Below are 18,324 nucleotides of genomic sequence, written 5' to 3'. Positions count from 1 at the left end.
TCGTTCTTTTTGTTTAGGATTGTCTTGGCTATATGGAGTCTTTTTTTATTCCATATGGAATTTAAAATAGTTTTTTCTAATTCTGTGAAGAATGTCAATGGTAGTTTGATGGGAATAGCATTGAATCTATAAATTACTTTGGGCAGTATGGTCATTTTCATGATATTGATTCTTCCTATCCAAGAGGATGAAATGTTTTTCTGTTTGTTTGTGTCCTCTCTTATTTCCTTGAGCAGTGGTTTGCAGTTCTCCTTGAAGAGGTCCTTCACATCCCTTTTAAGCTGTGTTCCTAGGTATTTTATTCTCTTTGTAGTGATTGTGAATGGGAGTTCATTCATGATTTGGCTCTCTGCTTGTCTGTTGTTGGTGTGAAAGAATGCTTGTGATTTTTGCACATTGATTTTGTATCCTGAGACTTTACTGAACTTGCTTATCAGTTTAAGGAGATTTTGGGCTGAGATGATGAGGTTTTCTGAATATAAAATCATGTCCTCTGCAAGCAGAGACAATTTGACTTCCTCTCTTCCCATTCGAATATTCTTTATTTTCTTCTCTTACCTGATTGCCCTAGGCATAACTTCCAATACTATGTTGAATAGGAGTGGTGAGAGAGGGTATCCTTGTCTTGTACTGGTTTTTGCTTCCAGCTTTTGCCCATTCAATATGATATTGGCTGTGGGTTTGTCATAAACAGCTCTTATTATCTTGAGATATATTCCATCAATACCTAGTTTATTGAGAGGTTTTAACATGAAAAGATGTTGAATTTTATCAAAGGCCTTTTCTGTATCTATTAAGATAATCATATGGTTTTTGTCTTTGGTTTTGTTTATGTGATGGATTATGTTTATTGATTTGAGTACATTGAACCAGACTTGCATCCCAGGGATGAAGCTGACTTGATCATGGTAAATAAGTTTTTTGACGTACTGCTGGATTTTGTTTGCCAGTATTTTATTAAGGATTTTTACATCTATATTCATTAGGGATATTGGCCTGAAGTTTTCTTTTTTTGTTGTGTCTCTGCCAGATTTTGGTATCAGGATGATGCTGGCTTCATAAAATGAGTTAGGGAGGTGTCCTTCCTTTTCAACTATTTGGAACAGTTTCAGAACCAATGGGACCAGCTTCCCTTTGTATTTCTGATAGAATTCAGCTGTGAATCCATCCGGTCCTTGGCTTTTTTTGGTTGATAGGCTATTCATTACTGCCTCAATTTCAGAACTTTTTATTGGTCTATTCAGGAATTGGACTTCTTGATTTAGTCTCGGGAGGGTGTATGTTTCCAGGAATTTATTCATTTCTTCTAGATTTTCTAGTTTATTTGCATAGAAGTGTTTATAAACTCTGATGGTAGTTTGCATTTCTGTAAGATCAATGGTGATATTCCCTTTATCATTTTTTGCATCTATTTGGTTCTTCTCTCTTTTCTTCTTTATTAGTCCAGCTAGTGGTTTATCTATTTTGTTAATTATTTTCAAAAAAAACAGCTCCTGGATTCATTGATTTTTGGATGGTTTTTCTTGTCTCAATCTCCTTCCATTTTTCTCTGATATTAGTTATTTCTTGTCTTCTGCTAGCTTTTGGATTAGTTTGCTCTTGCTTCTTTAGCTCTTTTAATTGTGATGTTAGGGTGTTGATTTGAGATCTTTCTAGCTTTTTGATGTGGGCACTTAGTGGTATAAATTTTCCTCTTAACACTGCCTTAGCTGTGTCCCAGAGATTCTGGTACCTTGTGTCTTTGTTTCCTTTGGTTTCAAAGAACTTCTTGATTTCTGCCTTAATTTCATTATTTACTCAGGAGTCATCCAGGAGCAGGTTGTTCAATTTCCATGTAATTGGGTACATATATATATTAGTATATATATATTTAGAATAGTTAGCTCTTATTGAATTGTTCCCTTTACTGTTATGTAATGCCCTTCTTTGTCTTTTGTTGTTGTTGTTGTTGTTGGAGACTAGGATTGCAACTCCTGCCATTTTTTTTTTTTTTTTTTTTTTTTTTTTGCTTTCCATTTGCTTGGTGAATTTTCCTTCATCCCTTTGTTTTGAGCCCATGTATGTCTTTGCACATGAGGTGGGTCTCCTGAATGCAACACACCAATGGGTCTTGACTCTTTATCCAATTTGCCAGTCTGTGTCTTTTTTTTTTTTTTTTTGACAGAGTTTCGCTCTTGTTACCCAGGCTGGAGTGCAATGGCGCGATCTCGGCTCACCGCAACCTCCGCCTCCTGGGTTCAGGCAATTCTCCTGCCTCAGCCTCCTGAGTAGCTGGGATTACAGGCATGCACCACCATGCCCAGCTCATTTTTTGTAGTTTTAGTAGAGACGGGGTTTCACCATGTTGACGAGGATGGTCTCGATCTGTTGACCTTGTGATCCACCCGCCTCGGCCTCCCAAAGTGCTGGGATTACAGGCTTGAGCCACCGCACCCGGCCCCAGTCTGTGTCTTTTAATTGGGGGTTTAGCCCATTTATATTTAAGGCTAGTCCTGTTATGTGTGAATATGATCCTGTCATCATGTTGCTATTTTGTGATTTTGCACACTAATTGATGCAGTTTCTTCATAGTGTCATTGGTCTTTATATTTTGGTGTGGTTTTGCAGTGGCTAATACTAGTTTTTCCTTTCCATATTCTTCTTTCAGGAGCTCTTGCAGGCCAGGCCTGGTGGTAACAAAATCCCTCAACATTTGTTTGTCTGGAAATGATTCTATTTCTCCTTCACATATGAAGCTTAGTTTGGCTGGATATGAAATTCTGGACTGAAAATTCTTTTCTTTAAGAATGTTGAGTATTGTCCCCCAGTCTCTTCTGGCTTGTAGAGCTTCTGCTGAGAGGTCCACTGGCCTTCCCTTTGTAGGTGTCCTGGCCTTTCTCTTTGGCTGCCCTTAACAGTTTTTCCTTCATTTTGCCCTTGGAGAACCCAATGATTATGTGTCTTGGGGTTGATCTTCTCATGGAATATCTTAATAATGTTCTCTGTATTTCCTGAATTTGCACCTTGGTGTTTCTTGCTAGATTGGGGAAGTTCTCTTGGTTAATATCCTGATGTGTGTTTTCCAGCTTGTTTCCAGTCTCCCCATGTCCTTCAGGTACTCCAATCAATCTTAGGTTTGGTCTTTTTATGAAGTCCCATTTTCTTGGAGGCTTTGTTCATTCCTTTTCATTCTTTTTCCTCTAGTTTTGTCTTCATGCCTTATTTCAGCAAGGTGGTCTTCAATCTCTGATATCCTTTCTTCTGCTTGATTGATCTGGCTATTGATATTTGTGTATGCTTCATGAAGCTCTTGTGCAGTGTTTTTCAGCTCTATCAGGTCATTTACATTCCTCTCTAAACTGGTTATTCTAGTTAGTAATTCTTCAAACCTTTTATAAAGTTTCTTAGCTTCTTTGCATTGGGTTAGAACGTACTCCTTTAGCTCATCATAGTTTTTTATTACCTATCTTCTGAAGCCTACCTTTGTAAATTGGTCCATCTGATCCTCCATCCAGTTCTGTGCCCTTGATGGAGAGAAATTGTGATCATTTGAAAGAGAAGAGGCACTCTGGTTTTTTGGGTTTTCAGCATTTTTTAGCTGATTCTTTCTTATCTTTGTGAGTTTGTCTGGTTTTAGTCTTTGAGGCTTCTGACCCATGGATGGGGCTTTTGTGGAGGCTTTTTGTTGTTGTTGATGATGATGATGCTGTTGTTGTTCCTTTCTGCTTGTTTGTTTTTCTTTCAATGGTCAGGTCCCTCTTCTGGAGGGCTGCTGCAGTTTCCTGGTGATTCACTTCAGGCCCTACTCATCTGATTTGCTCCCGTGCCTGGAGATGTCATTCAAGGAGGCTATAGAACAGCAAAGATGGGTGCCTGCTCCTTCTTCTGGGACCTCTGACCTCAAGGGACACCAATCTGATTCCAGTAGGATCACTCCTGTATAGGATGTCTGACAACCCCTTTTGGAGAGTCTCATCCAGTTTGGTGGCATGGGGAACAGGACCCATTTAAATGTGTAAGAGATATTTTAAAAGAAGAATGGCATGCTTCGCTTTATTTTTTTCAAGAAAATAACTCTGATAGCACTACAGAGGTTGAAGCGAAGTAAACCAAACAATTTAGGAGTCTATAGCAAAACGCAACAAGAATTAATGAGAGCATGTACTTGAAGTTGAGTCATGAGTACATGGGAATCAAGTCATGAGTACATTTGTTGTAGCTGAAAAAAATGAGACACCAAAGAAAGCAGGAGGACCAAGAGAAGAAAAAAAAATCAGAAAAAGCATGAGAAGCAAGGGAAGGAAGACCAAGGAGTCCATCTTGGGAAACACCAGCATTTAAGGAATGGAAGAGGAAAGGTGAGAGAAGAAATGGTTGGGTAACTAGGAAAGGAACCCAGGGTGTGGTGATCTAGCATTCAAGTGTTTCCAAAAAATAGAAAATAGACAAGCATCAAATGCTGCAGAAATAAAATTAGGTAAAGCAATGAAGAAACATTCCTCTATTTCTCTGTTACAATGTTTTAAAGTCTGGATTGTCCCTACATGAAAAATGTTGAAATGAGCTCCTTAACTGAGTGAGTTAAGAAGTAAGAGGTGGGCAAGGCTAAGACCCAGAGTTAAAGCTGAAGTGTACACTAACAAAGGAAAAGTGTTGGATGGGAATGGTGAAGACTAAGACTGAGTGTATGACCAAGCACATGGCTTTATGTGAAGGCAGGAAGCTGTATAATGTAAAGCAGTTAGCAAGTAAATGAAATGTAAAGAAAAGGAAGAAGAAAGTCCCAATATTATCATTTATCTACAGCAATGCAGAAATATCCTTCCAGAGACCTCAGTCATTGCCTCCTTTTGGTTCCTGATCCAACCATGAAAACAAGCCCATTCTTGGTGGCACTCAGAGACAATCCTTGGAAAATCCAGTTGCTTGTTCAATGAGTACAAAAAGTCTGTTTAATGGAAATATTTACTGACCACCTACCATGTGTCTGGCATTGGTACCAGGAAGCTGGTCTGTTGGTGGGCAAGACAGATGCCATGAGCTCTTCTTTCATGGAGCTTATGGTGTAGTGTGGAAGATGCACATTCACCAAAGACTTGTACAAATATGTCCCTTAAATGGCAGTAAGTGTCATGAGGGAGAAGTGAAGAGATCTATCAAAGCATTTAGCAAGGCAACTTCAGCCAGCGAGGGAGCCAACACCAGGAAAATCTGAGCAAGGTCTGAATCCGTATACTTTCTAGAGACAGAGACTGAGTCTTCTCACTCGAAATCTAAATCTCTAGCCTGCGGAGCCACGTCTTCTTTTTCAGCTTTGTCCCAGGCAGTGAGGCAGTCTCTGCCAACCTTATCATGAAGAACTTTTCCTCCCCGCATCTCTCAGCTGTTTATTTATTTCACTATTTACTATTTACACTATTTATTTCCATTTGATTCTCTATCTTCTAAATGGTTCCTCAAATAAGGCAAGATTCTCTATCTTTCTCTGGCTTTTAAAACCCTAGTTTCATCTGTATCAACTATGTTCAAAATTATCTCTAGGGAGAACAGATGGGGAAATCTGCCTCTTTTTCTACAATCTGCTAAAATCCTTTTCTGTCAGCAAAGGCAGTTGTAAATTGCGAAAAAGGTGATGAATTAGTTAGAAATCATTAACATTTAATATAAAGTAGCTCTCATTCTCACCTTGAATTTCAAACGCGGGTGTGGGTGATAGACTACAGCTGTGACATAAAATTGCAGCTCTAGATTAAAAGCAGTACAGTTTTGATCCAGGAGAAGGGCCTAACCAAGAAATGGCAGACAAGGGGCAGGAATGGTACCACTCCTAACCCCTTGCCCACAGTAGGTATTGGTAATACAGTTCCACAGTCTTCTCACAGGTCCAGACACACCTCAGGAGCCTTCTCACACAGCATCTGTCGGCCCTGGAATGAAACCTTGTTCCTACTATGGCAACATACGGTCGGTCCTCTGCTGGTCTCACCACGACCACTGTCCTCTTCACTGAAGGATTAGAGATTCGTAACTGGAAAAAACAGCCAGCTTCTTGGGGATATATCTTGCAAAGCTAACAAAGTACACCCCAACCAACATGTCAGCTACAACCAGCATCCCAAAGAGCGGGCTCCCTTCACCAGTACACATACATGCACCTCTCAGGTATGTGCACGCTGAGAGAACATGTGAGCACAGCTGAAACGAGGGATGCGAGCACCGTCTCAAATACCCAAGTCACAGTGGGCACCCACAGGCCTGTCCCTCTTGTTCAAGGCAGGTGCCAGTGGTCTGTCCTTGTCCCAGGAATATCCAGGAAACTGATGGTGAACCTGGTCAGAAAGTATCAGGGAAATTGTAGAAATAAATGAATGACTTGATTTATTGGTGTTGGCTCTGGTTGAGACACCATGAGAACATGCAATCAAGATAACAAGTTGGGCAAATTGACAGGAGATGCACAAGTCTGAGTCCCAGATGTAAAAGCAATGATTCTGAGGCTAGTAGATCATAAAAGCCCCTGAGTCAAAAAGTTAAAAGCGCAAAAGGTATGAGGATAGTGGTCTTCAATTTTTTTCTTTAAATATTACCTTTTACAATGAAGAAACATAATATGGACAACCACTAAAAAATAAAGGATGTCTGTCATACAGTAGAGAAGTTTCTCAATTTATTTTTTCATGTGATTTATGAAAAATGTTTGATCTCACAAAAGCGTAGTTCTGATGGTAAAATATGTCATAAATTATGGGAACAGAGAGTTCCCTAACTCATACTCAGAAGGAAGTTCACTTTTGTGGAGTAAAGTAAAGTACAGGACTGTCAGACCAGATGTCCTGGAATTATTTGTTTTAATTTAATGAAAGTAATGACATCTTTAATTTTCACATCTTCCTACCATTAATTAAAAGAGTCTGAATCTAAGAATGTAGTATCCAACATACTGATGATGATTCATTCCAATGATGAGAGATTGAGAAGAACCTTCAAAGTGATCATCTGAAATACGTACAATGTTTTTTTTAAAAAAAATACATCACTATTCGACAGCCCTAGATACAATTTCCACAGTATTACATCAAAAATCCTTGGTGAGCAACACCAGAAAATAAAAGTCAGAAAAAAAAACAGATGAAGGCCAGGCCCTGTGGCTCACACCTGTAATCCCAGCACTTTGGGAGGCCGAGGCAAGCAAATTGCCTGAGCTCGGGAGTTCGAGACTATCCTGGGCAACATGGTGAAACCACATCTCTACTGACATACAAAAAATTAGCCAGGCATGATGGTGCATGCCTGTAGTCACAGCTACTCAGGAAGCTGAGGCACAAGAATCGCTTGAGCCAGGGAGGCAAAGATTGCAGTGAGTTGAGATCGCACCTCTGCTCTCCAGCTTGGGTTACACCGTGAGACTCAGTCTCACACAAACAAACAAAAAACCAGATGAAAATAAGAGAGTGATGAGAATCTGTGTGCATGAAAAAAAGAATTACTTAATAAAAAAATATTTAGTGGAGCTCAAAAGCAACCTTTTGCTTCCTCCAAGGGATTCTACCGCTGCTGTGGCCTATGGTGAATACCTCCCAAGGTCGCTCTAGAGGCCCTGGTTTTCTTTCCCCTGATTGTCCTCTGCCTGTGAATTAGTTTCTTCATAAGCCACACAGACATGATTTTTGTGTAGATTTATTTTCCTTTTGACTAAATCAAGACAAAAGTTAACAGGGCTTTTTAGTATCATTAAGGCAGAGAGAGACCATTGAAAGGAGAAGAATCTGCAACTTGCAAAATCAAAGCATTAAGATTTTTCAAAAATTAAATACCATAGCTATAATACTTGGAGACTACCATCCATGAAGGCACTCAATTTTTCTTCAAAAAGCAATCTAGCCAATGAGAGACAGCTTATTCAAATTAGTTCTCTTAAAATGCCATGCAATTATCAAAATCCATCCATTATTTTTCAAGTAAATACAAAAATGTATTCAGTTACTAATTTTCAAAAGAATTAATGTTCCTTCCTAGCCCTGGCCTGAATTACTGTTTCTCAATTTTTTCTCAAGCCACCCAGAATGAGATAGAAATGAGGCATTTCCACCCATAAGGGATCTAAAATATAGTAAGGGCTCGCCTAAATAGGTGAAAGGTTTGTCTATATGGGTGGTCCCAATACAGAGCAGTTCTTTGACCTTCCAGCCATGTATCTGGATAGCTCACTTCTCTCACTTCTCTGGTCTCACCTTCTTACTCCCTGGCAAGCTCAGCTGTCATGATTCATTCATACTTTCTGTGATTTCTGCACCCCTGGCCTGGAACCTCTTCCCACCTTTCCTGTATGGCAAATTTCTGTTCATCCATCCTTTGGGATCTGGATGCATTCTCCCTCCTCTGTCCCAACCCTCTCTCCTCTGTGAAGCCTGTCTGAATGCTCTCCGTGAAGCATTTCTCCTTCATTTCTGCTCTTCGCCCCACCTTCACCCACTCCATTCATTTTTGTCAAACTCTATCATTATTAGGAGTCAACATTTGAAAAGTGGAGACCAAACTGATTCAGCCTCATCCACGCAGTTCAGGACCCAGCCCATGGTGGGTGCTCAGTCACATGTGTTTTATTTAATTGCTGCCCAATTATAGTATTTCACTGTCTAGGACACCAGCATCCTTGCCATGTTCCAGAGAAGCCCAGCTCAGGCCCTTCTGTGTCTTTCCAATTCTGTTTCTTCTGAAACTTGGCAGTATGTTCCAAATTTGTGCCTACCAGGGGCTTAGGAAGCCCTTCCACACAGCACTGTCTTCTCTGTTTATCTCTTTTCTGAATGTCAATCCCTTCCTCTCTCCACGCTTTCCCACCTCATTACCTCAATTGCATGTAATCTCTCACTTGCTGCTCTGCACTGAAATCTAACTTCCATTCCATCATTTGTACCTGCTGAGCTCTTAGTGCATGTTCCAAGCTTGTTTTGTGACTGTTTTGGCCTTCTCTGCCTATGTTGGGGTATCTCCACTAAATCCTCCCATCCTAACTCTCCTCGCTTCCTCATGTTTTCATAGTGCCTGGCATGGGGGATTCTGCTGTCTTCTCTCTTTCCTGAGGTCATTGGTGTTTCTGCCATAATTCCCTGCAGATAGGAGACACATGTACTGGAGCCTTACACTTGGGGCTCTTCTTCCTACTTATGTTAAAGAGATGTTTCACAATCATAGAATAGAGTGGGAAGCAAAACCCAGTAAGTCTCCTAAGCCCTGCCAAAAGGGTAACTTCCTCTTTTTTTTCCCCAAATTTTCCACAAAGATAGCTAAAATCTCCCTTGTATCATGTTTCAGGTCCTCCAAATGTTTTAAGGTAGCTCACCCTGATGTCAACCCTAAATCTCTCTGCAAATTTAAAACTTGTGCTTTTCCTGTCCACAGTAGAATGAACTCCTCAGTAAGGCTCAGGTATTCATTACACCCTCCTAGTTAATCAAAGTTCTTATTATGTCTGGTTCTGGCCTGTTTTGTCTAGACATAATAGATCCACTTTCTTTAATTTTTTTTCCAAGAGGAGTTCCTTCCAAAATCTGTTGTCCTCCAACCCACAATAGCAGCATCACCTGAAAAAAACTTGTTAGATATGCAAATTATTGAGCCCCAACCTAGGCTTACTAAATCAGAAAGTCAGGGTGGAGCCCAGTGATCTGTGCTCTAACAGCCCTCCAGGTGATTCTGATGCAACTAAATCTTGAGAACCACTGACTTAATTTCTTTTTAAGCTATTCCAAGGTACACATTACTCAGAAAAATGCCAACTAGGGCAAGCAGGGAGGGTGAGTAGTGCTGGCCTCTCTGGGCTGTATTCACTGCCTCCAGTACAGCACAGGGAGGGTTCAGCCTTGGGTTCACTATGGCTCCCTGACATCTCTGTAGAAGGCCAGCCCTCCTTCATTTTGCCTTTGCAGATTTAGAGAGGTTTCCCCTCTCCAAGTGAGTTTCTCTATATTTAATCCCATTTGAATTTTCTGTTTATAGGCATTCACTTTTCCAACTTGTCTCGTACATTTTGCATTTTATTCCATTTTCCAAGACACTTGCCACCCCACTTATTTTTATATCACACATTTAATTAGAGATGATTTATTCCAGAAACTAAAACATTATTAAGGATATACTGCATGACACATGGAAGATACCTAGGGATCAGTGGTATGAAAAATCAAGAAAGCCTTTACAGTGTGCTGTTATTTCAATCTATTTTTGGTGAATATATTTAACACCCTGGCAGTGCCAACCAATACAAACAAACCAACAAAGCCAGTCTATGAGAGCCAGCAGGATGTAGAAAGCTTCTCAGATACTGCATCCTGTGCTCTGTTTGCCATTCTGTGTGTGGGACGGACATCTGGTTCTCCCCCTCTGGAAAATGCACAGCCACAGGCTCATATGAGCTGTCCCTCCTCTCTTCTTTCTTGCAGATTCTCCATGCTCTCAGCTTATTTACACAAGACAGTGACCATGTAAACTTAGACGGAGAGAAACTCAAGCTCCTTTAGGCAGTCTACTAACAGTGTGGCGAATAAATAGAAAATATGACTGTATAAACAGGATACAATACTGAGAAGAGCAAGTTTGGGGGTAATACAGGTAACCGGAATTAATTATATGAAGCAAAGGACAATCTGTAGGCAACTGCATCTGAGATGTGTCCCCAGACTACACTAAAATCATAATATTATTTTTGGATAATCTTCTAGCTACCCAAAAATACCACGTTTTCTTTAAAATATGACATTTTAAATAGGGAACTGCAGAGAATAATTCTTAAACCAGAAAAATATTTGAAATTTTATATTAGGAAGAAAAATACATTGATAGATCATGATGATCTGCACTAGGGATGATCAACTTGAAAGTGTAGCTCACCATGATCTATCAGTTTGAACATATCTCATTTGTTCCCACACTTCCCAGCTAGAGATCCCTGCTGCTTCCCTGACCTGTAACTGCTCATCTCCAATGATCATGGAGTTGAGAGGCAGCAGGGCATAGTGGAAGGAGTGCTGGCTTTTGAGTCAGACTTACCTGGATTCAAAGCTTACTTATATCAGCTGTGTAATCCCAGGTAAGTCATTTCATCTTTTTAAGTCTCTGTTTCCTCTCCTGTAATGATGTTACCAATATACCAATACCTAAAAAAGAGGACTATTACCAGGATATAAAATAATGTATATAAAAACAGGTAGAAAGAATCCAATGAATGCTACTCATATATTTGGCCTCGCAAAATGAAGGCAATGTAATAACACATCTGCTTTTATAGAAGCATATAAGTTTCCCTTTCCCTCCAGGAAGGAAAAGAAAGAAACTTTTTCTTCCGCTTCTAATTATTCCCTAACTCCCTGCATTTTCTTTTAGTAAACTATTCCAATTTTTGTGGCCAGTTATGTTTCAGTATTTAAATGTCTGTTTCCTTTGCCAATAATTAGGCAATACAAGTATATATAATTTTCACAGTTAAGTCAGTGTCCAAAACAACAACATAATTAAATCAAATTAACATATATTAAATTTTTATATTGAACCCCAGAGCTTTTTTATAAAGTAGCTTAAATCTCTGCTTTGTCTTTTCTGATTTGATAAATATATTTTAAGCATAAAAATTTCTGAAGATTAATACACCAAAACATTAAACTAAGAATACCAATGACAGATAGTACTATATTTCATAGTTCACCTGAAAGAATTGCAGTTTTAGTAATGAAAAGTAGCAGAAGTGGTACCGCTAGAGTCCTCTTTTTCTAAGGAAAGATGTTATGAAGACGAGAGATCAGTCTCTGGGCTGATTCTGACATGTACAGTAGGCTATTCTATCTGAGTTTGCAATTAATTCAGAATTAACAGATTCACGTTTACACTGGCAATTGGAAGGAAATCTTTGGGTTCCAATAGGATGCCACTGTTTGTATAATTTTCTTCATCCTTGACAAGTCAGGAGTTTTAAAATTTGTATTAGGTTTTCTGAACTGTCTGGTTAAAATCTAGAGAGTAAGCAGGACCCCAATGTCCTAAAAGAAATGATTATTTACTTTGGAAGAAAAATATCTTTCTTAGATTCTTAGAAATCTTAGATGCCTTTTGACTCTCCTTTTGACTCTATGGACATAGAATAAGTTTTTAAAATAATTGTTTCATTTTCATCTCAAATTTCTTCTCTCACCTAGCTAAATGCATAAGACCTAGCTTGCTCTAGTGATTTTTTTTTTTTTTTTTTTTTTTGAGACAGAGTCTCTCTCTGTCACCCAGGCTGGAGTGCCGTGGCACGATCTTGGCTCACTGCAACCTCCCCCTCCTGGGTTCAAGTGATTCCCCTGCCTCAGTCTCCCGAGTAGCTGAGACTACAGGCGCATGCCACCACACCAGGCTAATTTTTTGTATTTTCAGTAGAGACAGGGTTTCACCATGTTAGCCAGCATGGTCTCGATCTCCTGACCTCATGATCCGCCCTCCTCGGCCTCCCAAAGTGCTGGGATTACAGGTGGGAGCCACTGCGCCCGGCCGCTCTAGCGACTCTTTAGCAAAATTACAGCCTAGTAATTTTTTCTTTACTGTGTTGTGTCTGAGGAAAAAATATTTAAATTGATTGGTGTCTTTTCCAAGTCCTTGACGGTTCTTTACCACACCCAGGGCCAATAAAATATTGATGGAATGGTAAAACTGAAGACTATCTCATGATTCAGTAACTCAAAACTATAAAAAGCTTTTGCCAAGTAACACTATTTAGAAGGAAAACTCAATAGGTTATAGTGGGTAGATTGACATGCAAATATCCATCACATTTTATTAAACAAATTAAAAATAGATTTAGTCTTTAATATATGTCCCTACAGTATAAAATTTACTGGATTCAATTGTTGATTATGTGCTCAGCAGATTGGCTAATTACCTTTGGCAGATGCTTGATGCATATTAATTTGGGATCCCCCATCAATTGTAACTGTCTTTGGTTTGTAATCTAGCTTCTACTTCACATAGCTGAGTAACAATACGGGCGTTCACTTGAAATGTAACTGCAAACAATTCTGTAGGAGGCACAGGGTGATTTCCTGGGAAGAGCCCTGCACTATGGGGTGGGAGCTTGGCTTCTAATGTTCAGCAGCCACATAGGCTGGTTATTTACTTCACGTAATCCTACCAAACACATCTGCGGCATAGAAATACCATGTAAGTCAGGGAGCCATTATTAATTATTAACACAGGGGACCAGAAAGGGAAGTAGCTCCTTCAGCATATTTCAAGAGTAGGTCCTTACTAACAATTGTCTGAAAGTAAAATATTAACTTAATGGTTAAAAACACTTTAGGGAATCAAAAAGCATGATGATCCTAAGAGTCAGCAAGAATGTGGAACAACTGGAATTTTCATACATTGCTGGCAGGAACATAAAATGGTACAGCCACTTGGGCAATCAGTTTGGGAGATTCTAAGAAAGTTAAACATGCATTTACAGTATGATCCAGAAGTTCCACTCCTAGGTATTTGCATAAGAGAAACAAAAACACAAGTAGACACAAAGCCTTGTTCATAAATGTTTATAACACCTTTATTCATCATAACCCCAAACTGAAAACAACCCAAACACCCACCAACAGATAATTTCATAAACAATATACCACATTCATATATGATATGGAAGGGAATACTATTCAGCAATTAAAAAGAAACTGAGCTACCGAGGCATGCAACAAAATGAGTGAATCTCAAAAACAGTATGCCCAGCAAAAGGAGCCAGATGCAAAAAGAGTACATACCGTATGATTCCATTTCTGGACTCATGCCAAATGAATCCAGAGTGACAGAAAGCAGAGCAGTGGCAGTCTAGGGCAGGGAGTCGAGGGGAAATTGATGGCAAAGGAGAGGAAGGAACATTATGGAATGATGAGAAGGTTCTATATCTTGATTGTGGTGGTGGTTTCACACATGCACACATTTGACAAAACTCATCAAACTCTGTGTTTAAAATGAATTTATTTCATTATGTATAAATTATATCACAATAAAGTTTAATGAAAAAATGAACACACACACGCCGGGAAAGCAGTAACAAATGTGAAGTTGAAACACCCCAGGCTGGCTCTTAGGTGCTAACAAGGTGGTAGACCTTCTCAGATTGGTGCCTGTTTGGGGGACAGCTCTCCCACCAAAGTTCGGGTCCTGACCTAATTCTACTCACATGCTGATTCCCCTTACAAAAGCCTTTCTACACCTCTGTGAGAATGATGATGGATATGAAAATGCTTTACAAACCGAAAAGTGCTACATCCAATCAACAAAGGTGGCTAATGCTGAGACTCATTTTCTACCTGCTTGGGGTCCTGGACTGACCTTATGGAAGATTTCCAGGAGAAAAACAATGATGGAAAGACATCCCTCCTAAGTCTCCAAGTAGACCTAGAACCTGCAAGCATTTCCCTTTCCTCTCTCCTTTCTCTACTCAGCTGAGCTCCTCTCACCTCTCAGAGCAACAGTCCTTTGATAACCTGTAGAAGAATCATGAATAAATGAATAGAAAGACAGCCTTCCTTAACATACACACCATTTTAAAAATTTAATTAATTCTTCCTTGTGGAATCGTGACTAAGAGCACAGGTCCCAGGGTCAGACTTCATGTGTCCAGAGACCAGCTCCTCCACACTTGCTGGCTAAACCTATAAAATCCTTTAGCTTCTCTGTGTCTCAGCTTCCCTGTTTGTAAGAGAGGGGTGGAAATAGTACCCACACCACAGGCCGATAGGAAAATTAATGAATGTCCTTAGTACAGTGGCCAGCAAGAGTAAGAAAGTAACAACTGAGAGCTACAAATCCTACCAGATATTTTTGTCCTGACTCCCCATCTTCTCTCTGAATTTTCCTTAGGATATCAGAGAGCATTTTATCAACTCCACAGAAACGCATCCAGATTCTTGAGTCTGGAAGAAAAGTACGGAATTAATAATATATTTAGAGTTACTAATAAAATGCCTATCAAGCAAGTGGCAAAATGTTCTCTACCAAAAAAAAAAAAAAAAAAAAAAAATGCCTGCCTGCTGTGTAGGGTGTGCACTCTTCCTGAAAAGTATATATTCTTAGAAATAAAATGATTCACCCCCAGATGAAACTCCTGTTCCCTGGCATTTTCCCCCTAATTTTTCATTCATTTGTGTATTTTTTTTACATCCCCTCATGTAGCTCCACCAACCCTCCCAGACGTCAGTGGGTCAAGCAGCCTCCCAAGGCAACCTTCTGCACCTGGCTCACAGCCAAGCATCCATGTCTCAAAGTCCCGTCCGGCAGGCTTCCTCTTCTTCCTCCTCATCCTCCTCTTCTTCAGCTTTGAGCGTGGGCCAGTTAGTCAGCAGTAAGTATCCTTTCTGGCTCAGTTTAAATCATGGTGGCCTTCTTGTTGCCTATTTGCAATGTCTTCCTCCTTGTCTCTCTCTCACTCTCTCTTTCTCTCTCAACCCTGCAGAGGAATTTCCTGGCACTGCTAGGTCAATATTGAGATGAAGTCCGTCCCCAGGACCAGATGGTTCCTTAGGGAAGCAGGCCCCTAAAGCACACTCCCTGGATTAGTGGCTATCAAGGACCGGGTTCCATCTTAAGTGGCTCCTGATGTGCTGAGTCAGTCCTGCCACTTCAGAAGGTAGCAACTGATCAGCTTTCAGGGCATGAGCCACATAGCTCACAACTGAAATAACCAACAACAGGCACTCAGCTGGCGGGTCAAGCTGCTTTTCTGTGTGTTTGAAGTCCCCTGCCGTTCTATTTGTAGGTGTCAGAGGAAATAAAAGAGAGCATGCCTGTGGGCGGGTAGGTGTGTGCGTACAATGAGCCGCCTCAAGTGGCATGTAGGGGAAGCTACATGGGCTGGAATCAGATGAGAAATCTCCAAACAACCATTCATGAAATAGAATAAGCCTGCAAGTCTGTCTCGCCAAACACCATTCTATAAACTATATATAGTTTTTAGATATATAGATAGCATATTTATCACGTGCAAATAACAGCATGTTAAGATGGATGGGACAATGGTCTGATTTAGTGTCAGTCACCTTTAATGCAGTTTTTACTTATATATAAAACTGCAGAACATGTGCAAAGATTGCAATTCACTAGTGACCAAAACTCCAGTAGCTATGGTGCCTCCATAGGCATCTATGCCTATAAAATGAGGACATGTGAGGATCTGTGTTTGGTTTAGTGTCATGAATGACCTGTTATAGCAGCAACAGTAGGATCCTCACATATCATGGGGCAAATCTTAACATAAAGCAAAATGGAGGGTTGCCATGACCTCCCTGACAAGCAATCCTTCATAAAAAAGAAAAATAATTTTATTTATACATATATACATATGTCTATATTCAATTATACTGATAATTCAGCTAAGAAAGATGCTTGTGGGTGGGGAATAAAATAGAATGAGGCATTATGGAAAGATGTCAAAATGCCCGGGAAGGCCAGGCACGGTGGCTCACGTCTGTAATTTCAGAACTTTGGGAGGACTAGCTGCGCGGATCACCTGAGGTCAGGAGTTCGAGACCAGCCTGAGCAATGTGATGAAACCCCATCTCTACTAAAAATACAAAAATTAGCCAGGCATGGTGGCATGTGCCTGTAATCCCAGCTACCTGGGAGGCTGAGACAGAAGAATCACTTGAACCCGGGAGGCAGAGGTTGCAGTGAGCTGAGATTGCACCATTGCAACTCCAGCCTGGGCAACAAGAGTGAAACTCTGTCTCAAAAAAAAAAAAAAAAAAAAAAGTTCCCAGGTACCTCACCGGACTAGCCTGGATGCTCTTGATCTTAAAGATGGGTCAACACCAGAGTTTCAGAATACATATACATTTTCCATCAACTGTATTTTAGGTTGTTTCAATATACAACCCTCTCCAGAAACCCTAGTCTGACTTGCATAAAGTTAAGGATAAAGTGAATTTAATTATAGCCAGATTTTCCCCAATTAAAAAATTCTTCCTAGGGTTGTTTTGGGAAAAAGAGTCAAACTTTGTTGCAATTGAATATTTTGTATAAGTTTCTGCAAAATACTCCATTTCTAAATGGCAGCAATGTCACAAATTTAGGATAGGCTGTTAAGCTTTGGTCCTGAAAGAAAAGGAACCAAAGTTAAGCATCTTACAGAGAAGAAATAAGTTAAATATGAAAAAGAAGTACAAACAACCTCCTACTAACAGTGTTTCACACAAGGTAAAGAGTTAACATGTGTAAGACGGATAGAAAGATGATTGAAGGGATTGGCAGACAGCAGACAGTCAGATGGATGGAACTGGGTTCTCTCCAGTCACTTGTCACAGCTGGGCAGTGAAGGATTAGTCTTTTTCAGAAATCAATAACAAAGATACTTTAATGGGCCAGATGGAATTTCCATTGCACAGTAGCCAGTGGGACATATAAGTTCTAGGTTTATGATGAATGAACTATATTATATATCCTTGGTCTAAAATATAAAGACTTGGGAAAGAGACACTCTTTTACCACATGCAATTGAAGCAGGAAACTTCAAACCCATATGCAGAGCCTGAAGGACACCATGCTAGCTCCATACTAGCTCTGGCAGACCAACAGAGTCTAACAATACGACCAGGAATTGCACTTTGCCCTAACCATTGCTGGACTTAAGAGTTGTTACAAATTTTAAGCATGTTGTTTACTTAATTCCCTTCTGTCTCAAACCCAACTAAAGAATGAATAGAATATGGATCATATCCCTCTGGTTCCATGATTTGCTATGATGGCTCACAGAACTCGGGGAAATACATTTACTGGTTTACTATAAAGGATATGATAAAGAATACAGATGAACAGCTAGATGAAGAGGTACACAGGGCGAGGTCTAGAAGGATTCCAAATTCAGGAATTTCTGTCCCCATAGAGTTGGAAGGTACCACTCTCTCGGAATGTGGATATGTTCACCAACTTGGAAGCTCTTCGAATTCCACACCTTAGTGATTTTTGTGGCAGCTGCATCATGTAGACATGATTGATTATTAAACTCCAGCCCTCTTCTATCCCTAAAGAATCAATGTGGGGCTAAAAGCTTCAAGCTTCTAATCATGGCTTTGTCTTTCTGATGACCAACCAGTATCATAAAGCTAACCAGGAGCCCCTAAGAGTTATCCCATTTCAACAAAAGATGCTCCTACCATCCAGGACATTCCAAAGGATTTAGGAACTCTGTGTCAGGAACTGAGGTCAAAAACTAAATATTATAACAAAAGATGCTCCTAGCACCCCTATTTGTTAGGAAATTACCAGAGTTTTAGGAGCCCTGTGCCAGGAACCAAGGAAGAAGACCAAGGAGATATATATATATATATATAT

At 40.0% G+C, this 18,324-nt stretch overlaps 1 protein-coding gene across 5 annotated transcripts in view; it reads left to right on the top strand.

Moving 5' to 3' along the window:
• The window catches only part of POU6F2 (POU class 6 homeobox 2), a 469,840-nt gene that overhangs the window by 437,041 nt on the left and 14,475 nt on the right, over positions 1–18,324 (top strand). For all 5 annotated transcript variants that reach the window (XM_032244455.1, XM_032244453.1, XM_032244451.1 and 2 more), the window contains one exon: positions 15,172–15,340. In XM_032244455.1, the coding sequence (XP_032100346.1) occupies positions 15,172–15,340 (169 nt within the window). The remainder of the gene's footprint in view (positions 1–15,171; positions 15,341–18,324) is intronic.

Source organism: Sapajus apella, unplaced genomic scaffold, assembly GCF_009761245.1.
Source record: "Sapajus apella isolate SASKATOON/1434 unplaced genomic scaffold, GSC_monkey_1.0 scaffold54, whole genome shotgun sequence".
Lineage (NCBI taxonomy): Eukaryota > Metazoa > Chordata > Mammalia > Primates > Cebidae > Sapajus > Sapajus apella.
Note: the sequence above shows the minus strand (reverse complement) of the source record. Positions and strands in the feature narration are given on the sequence as shown.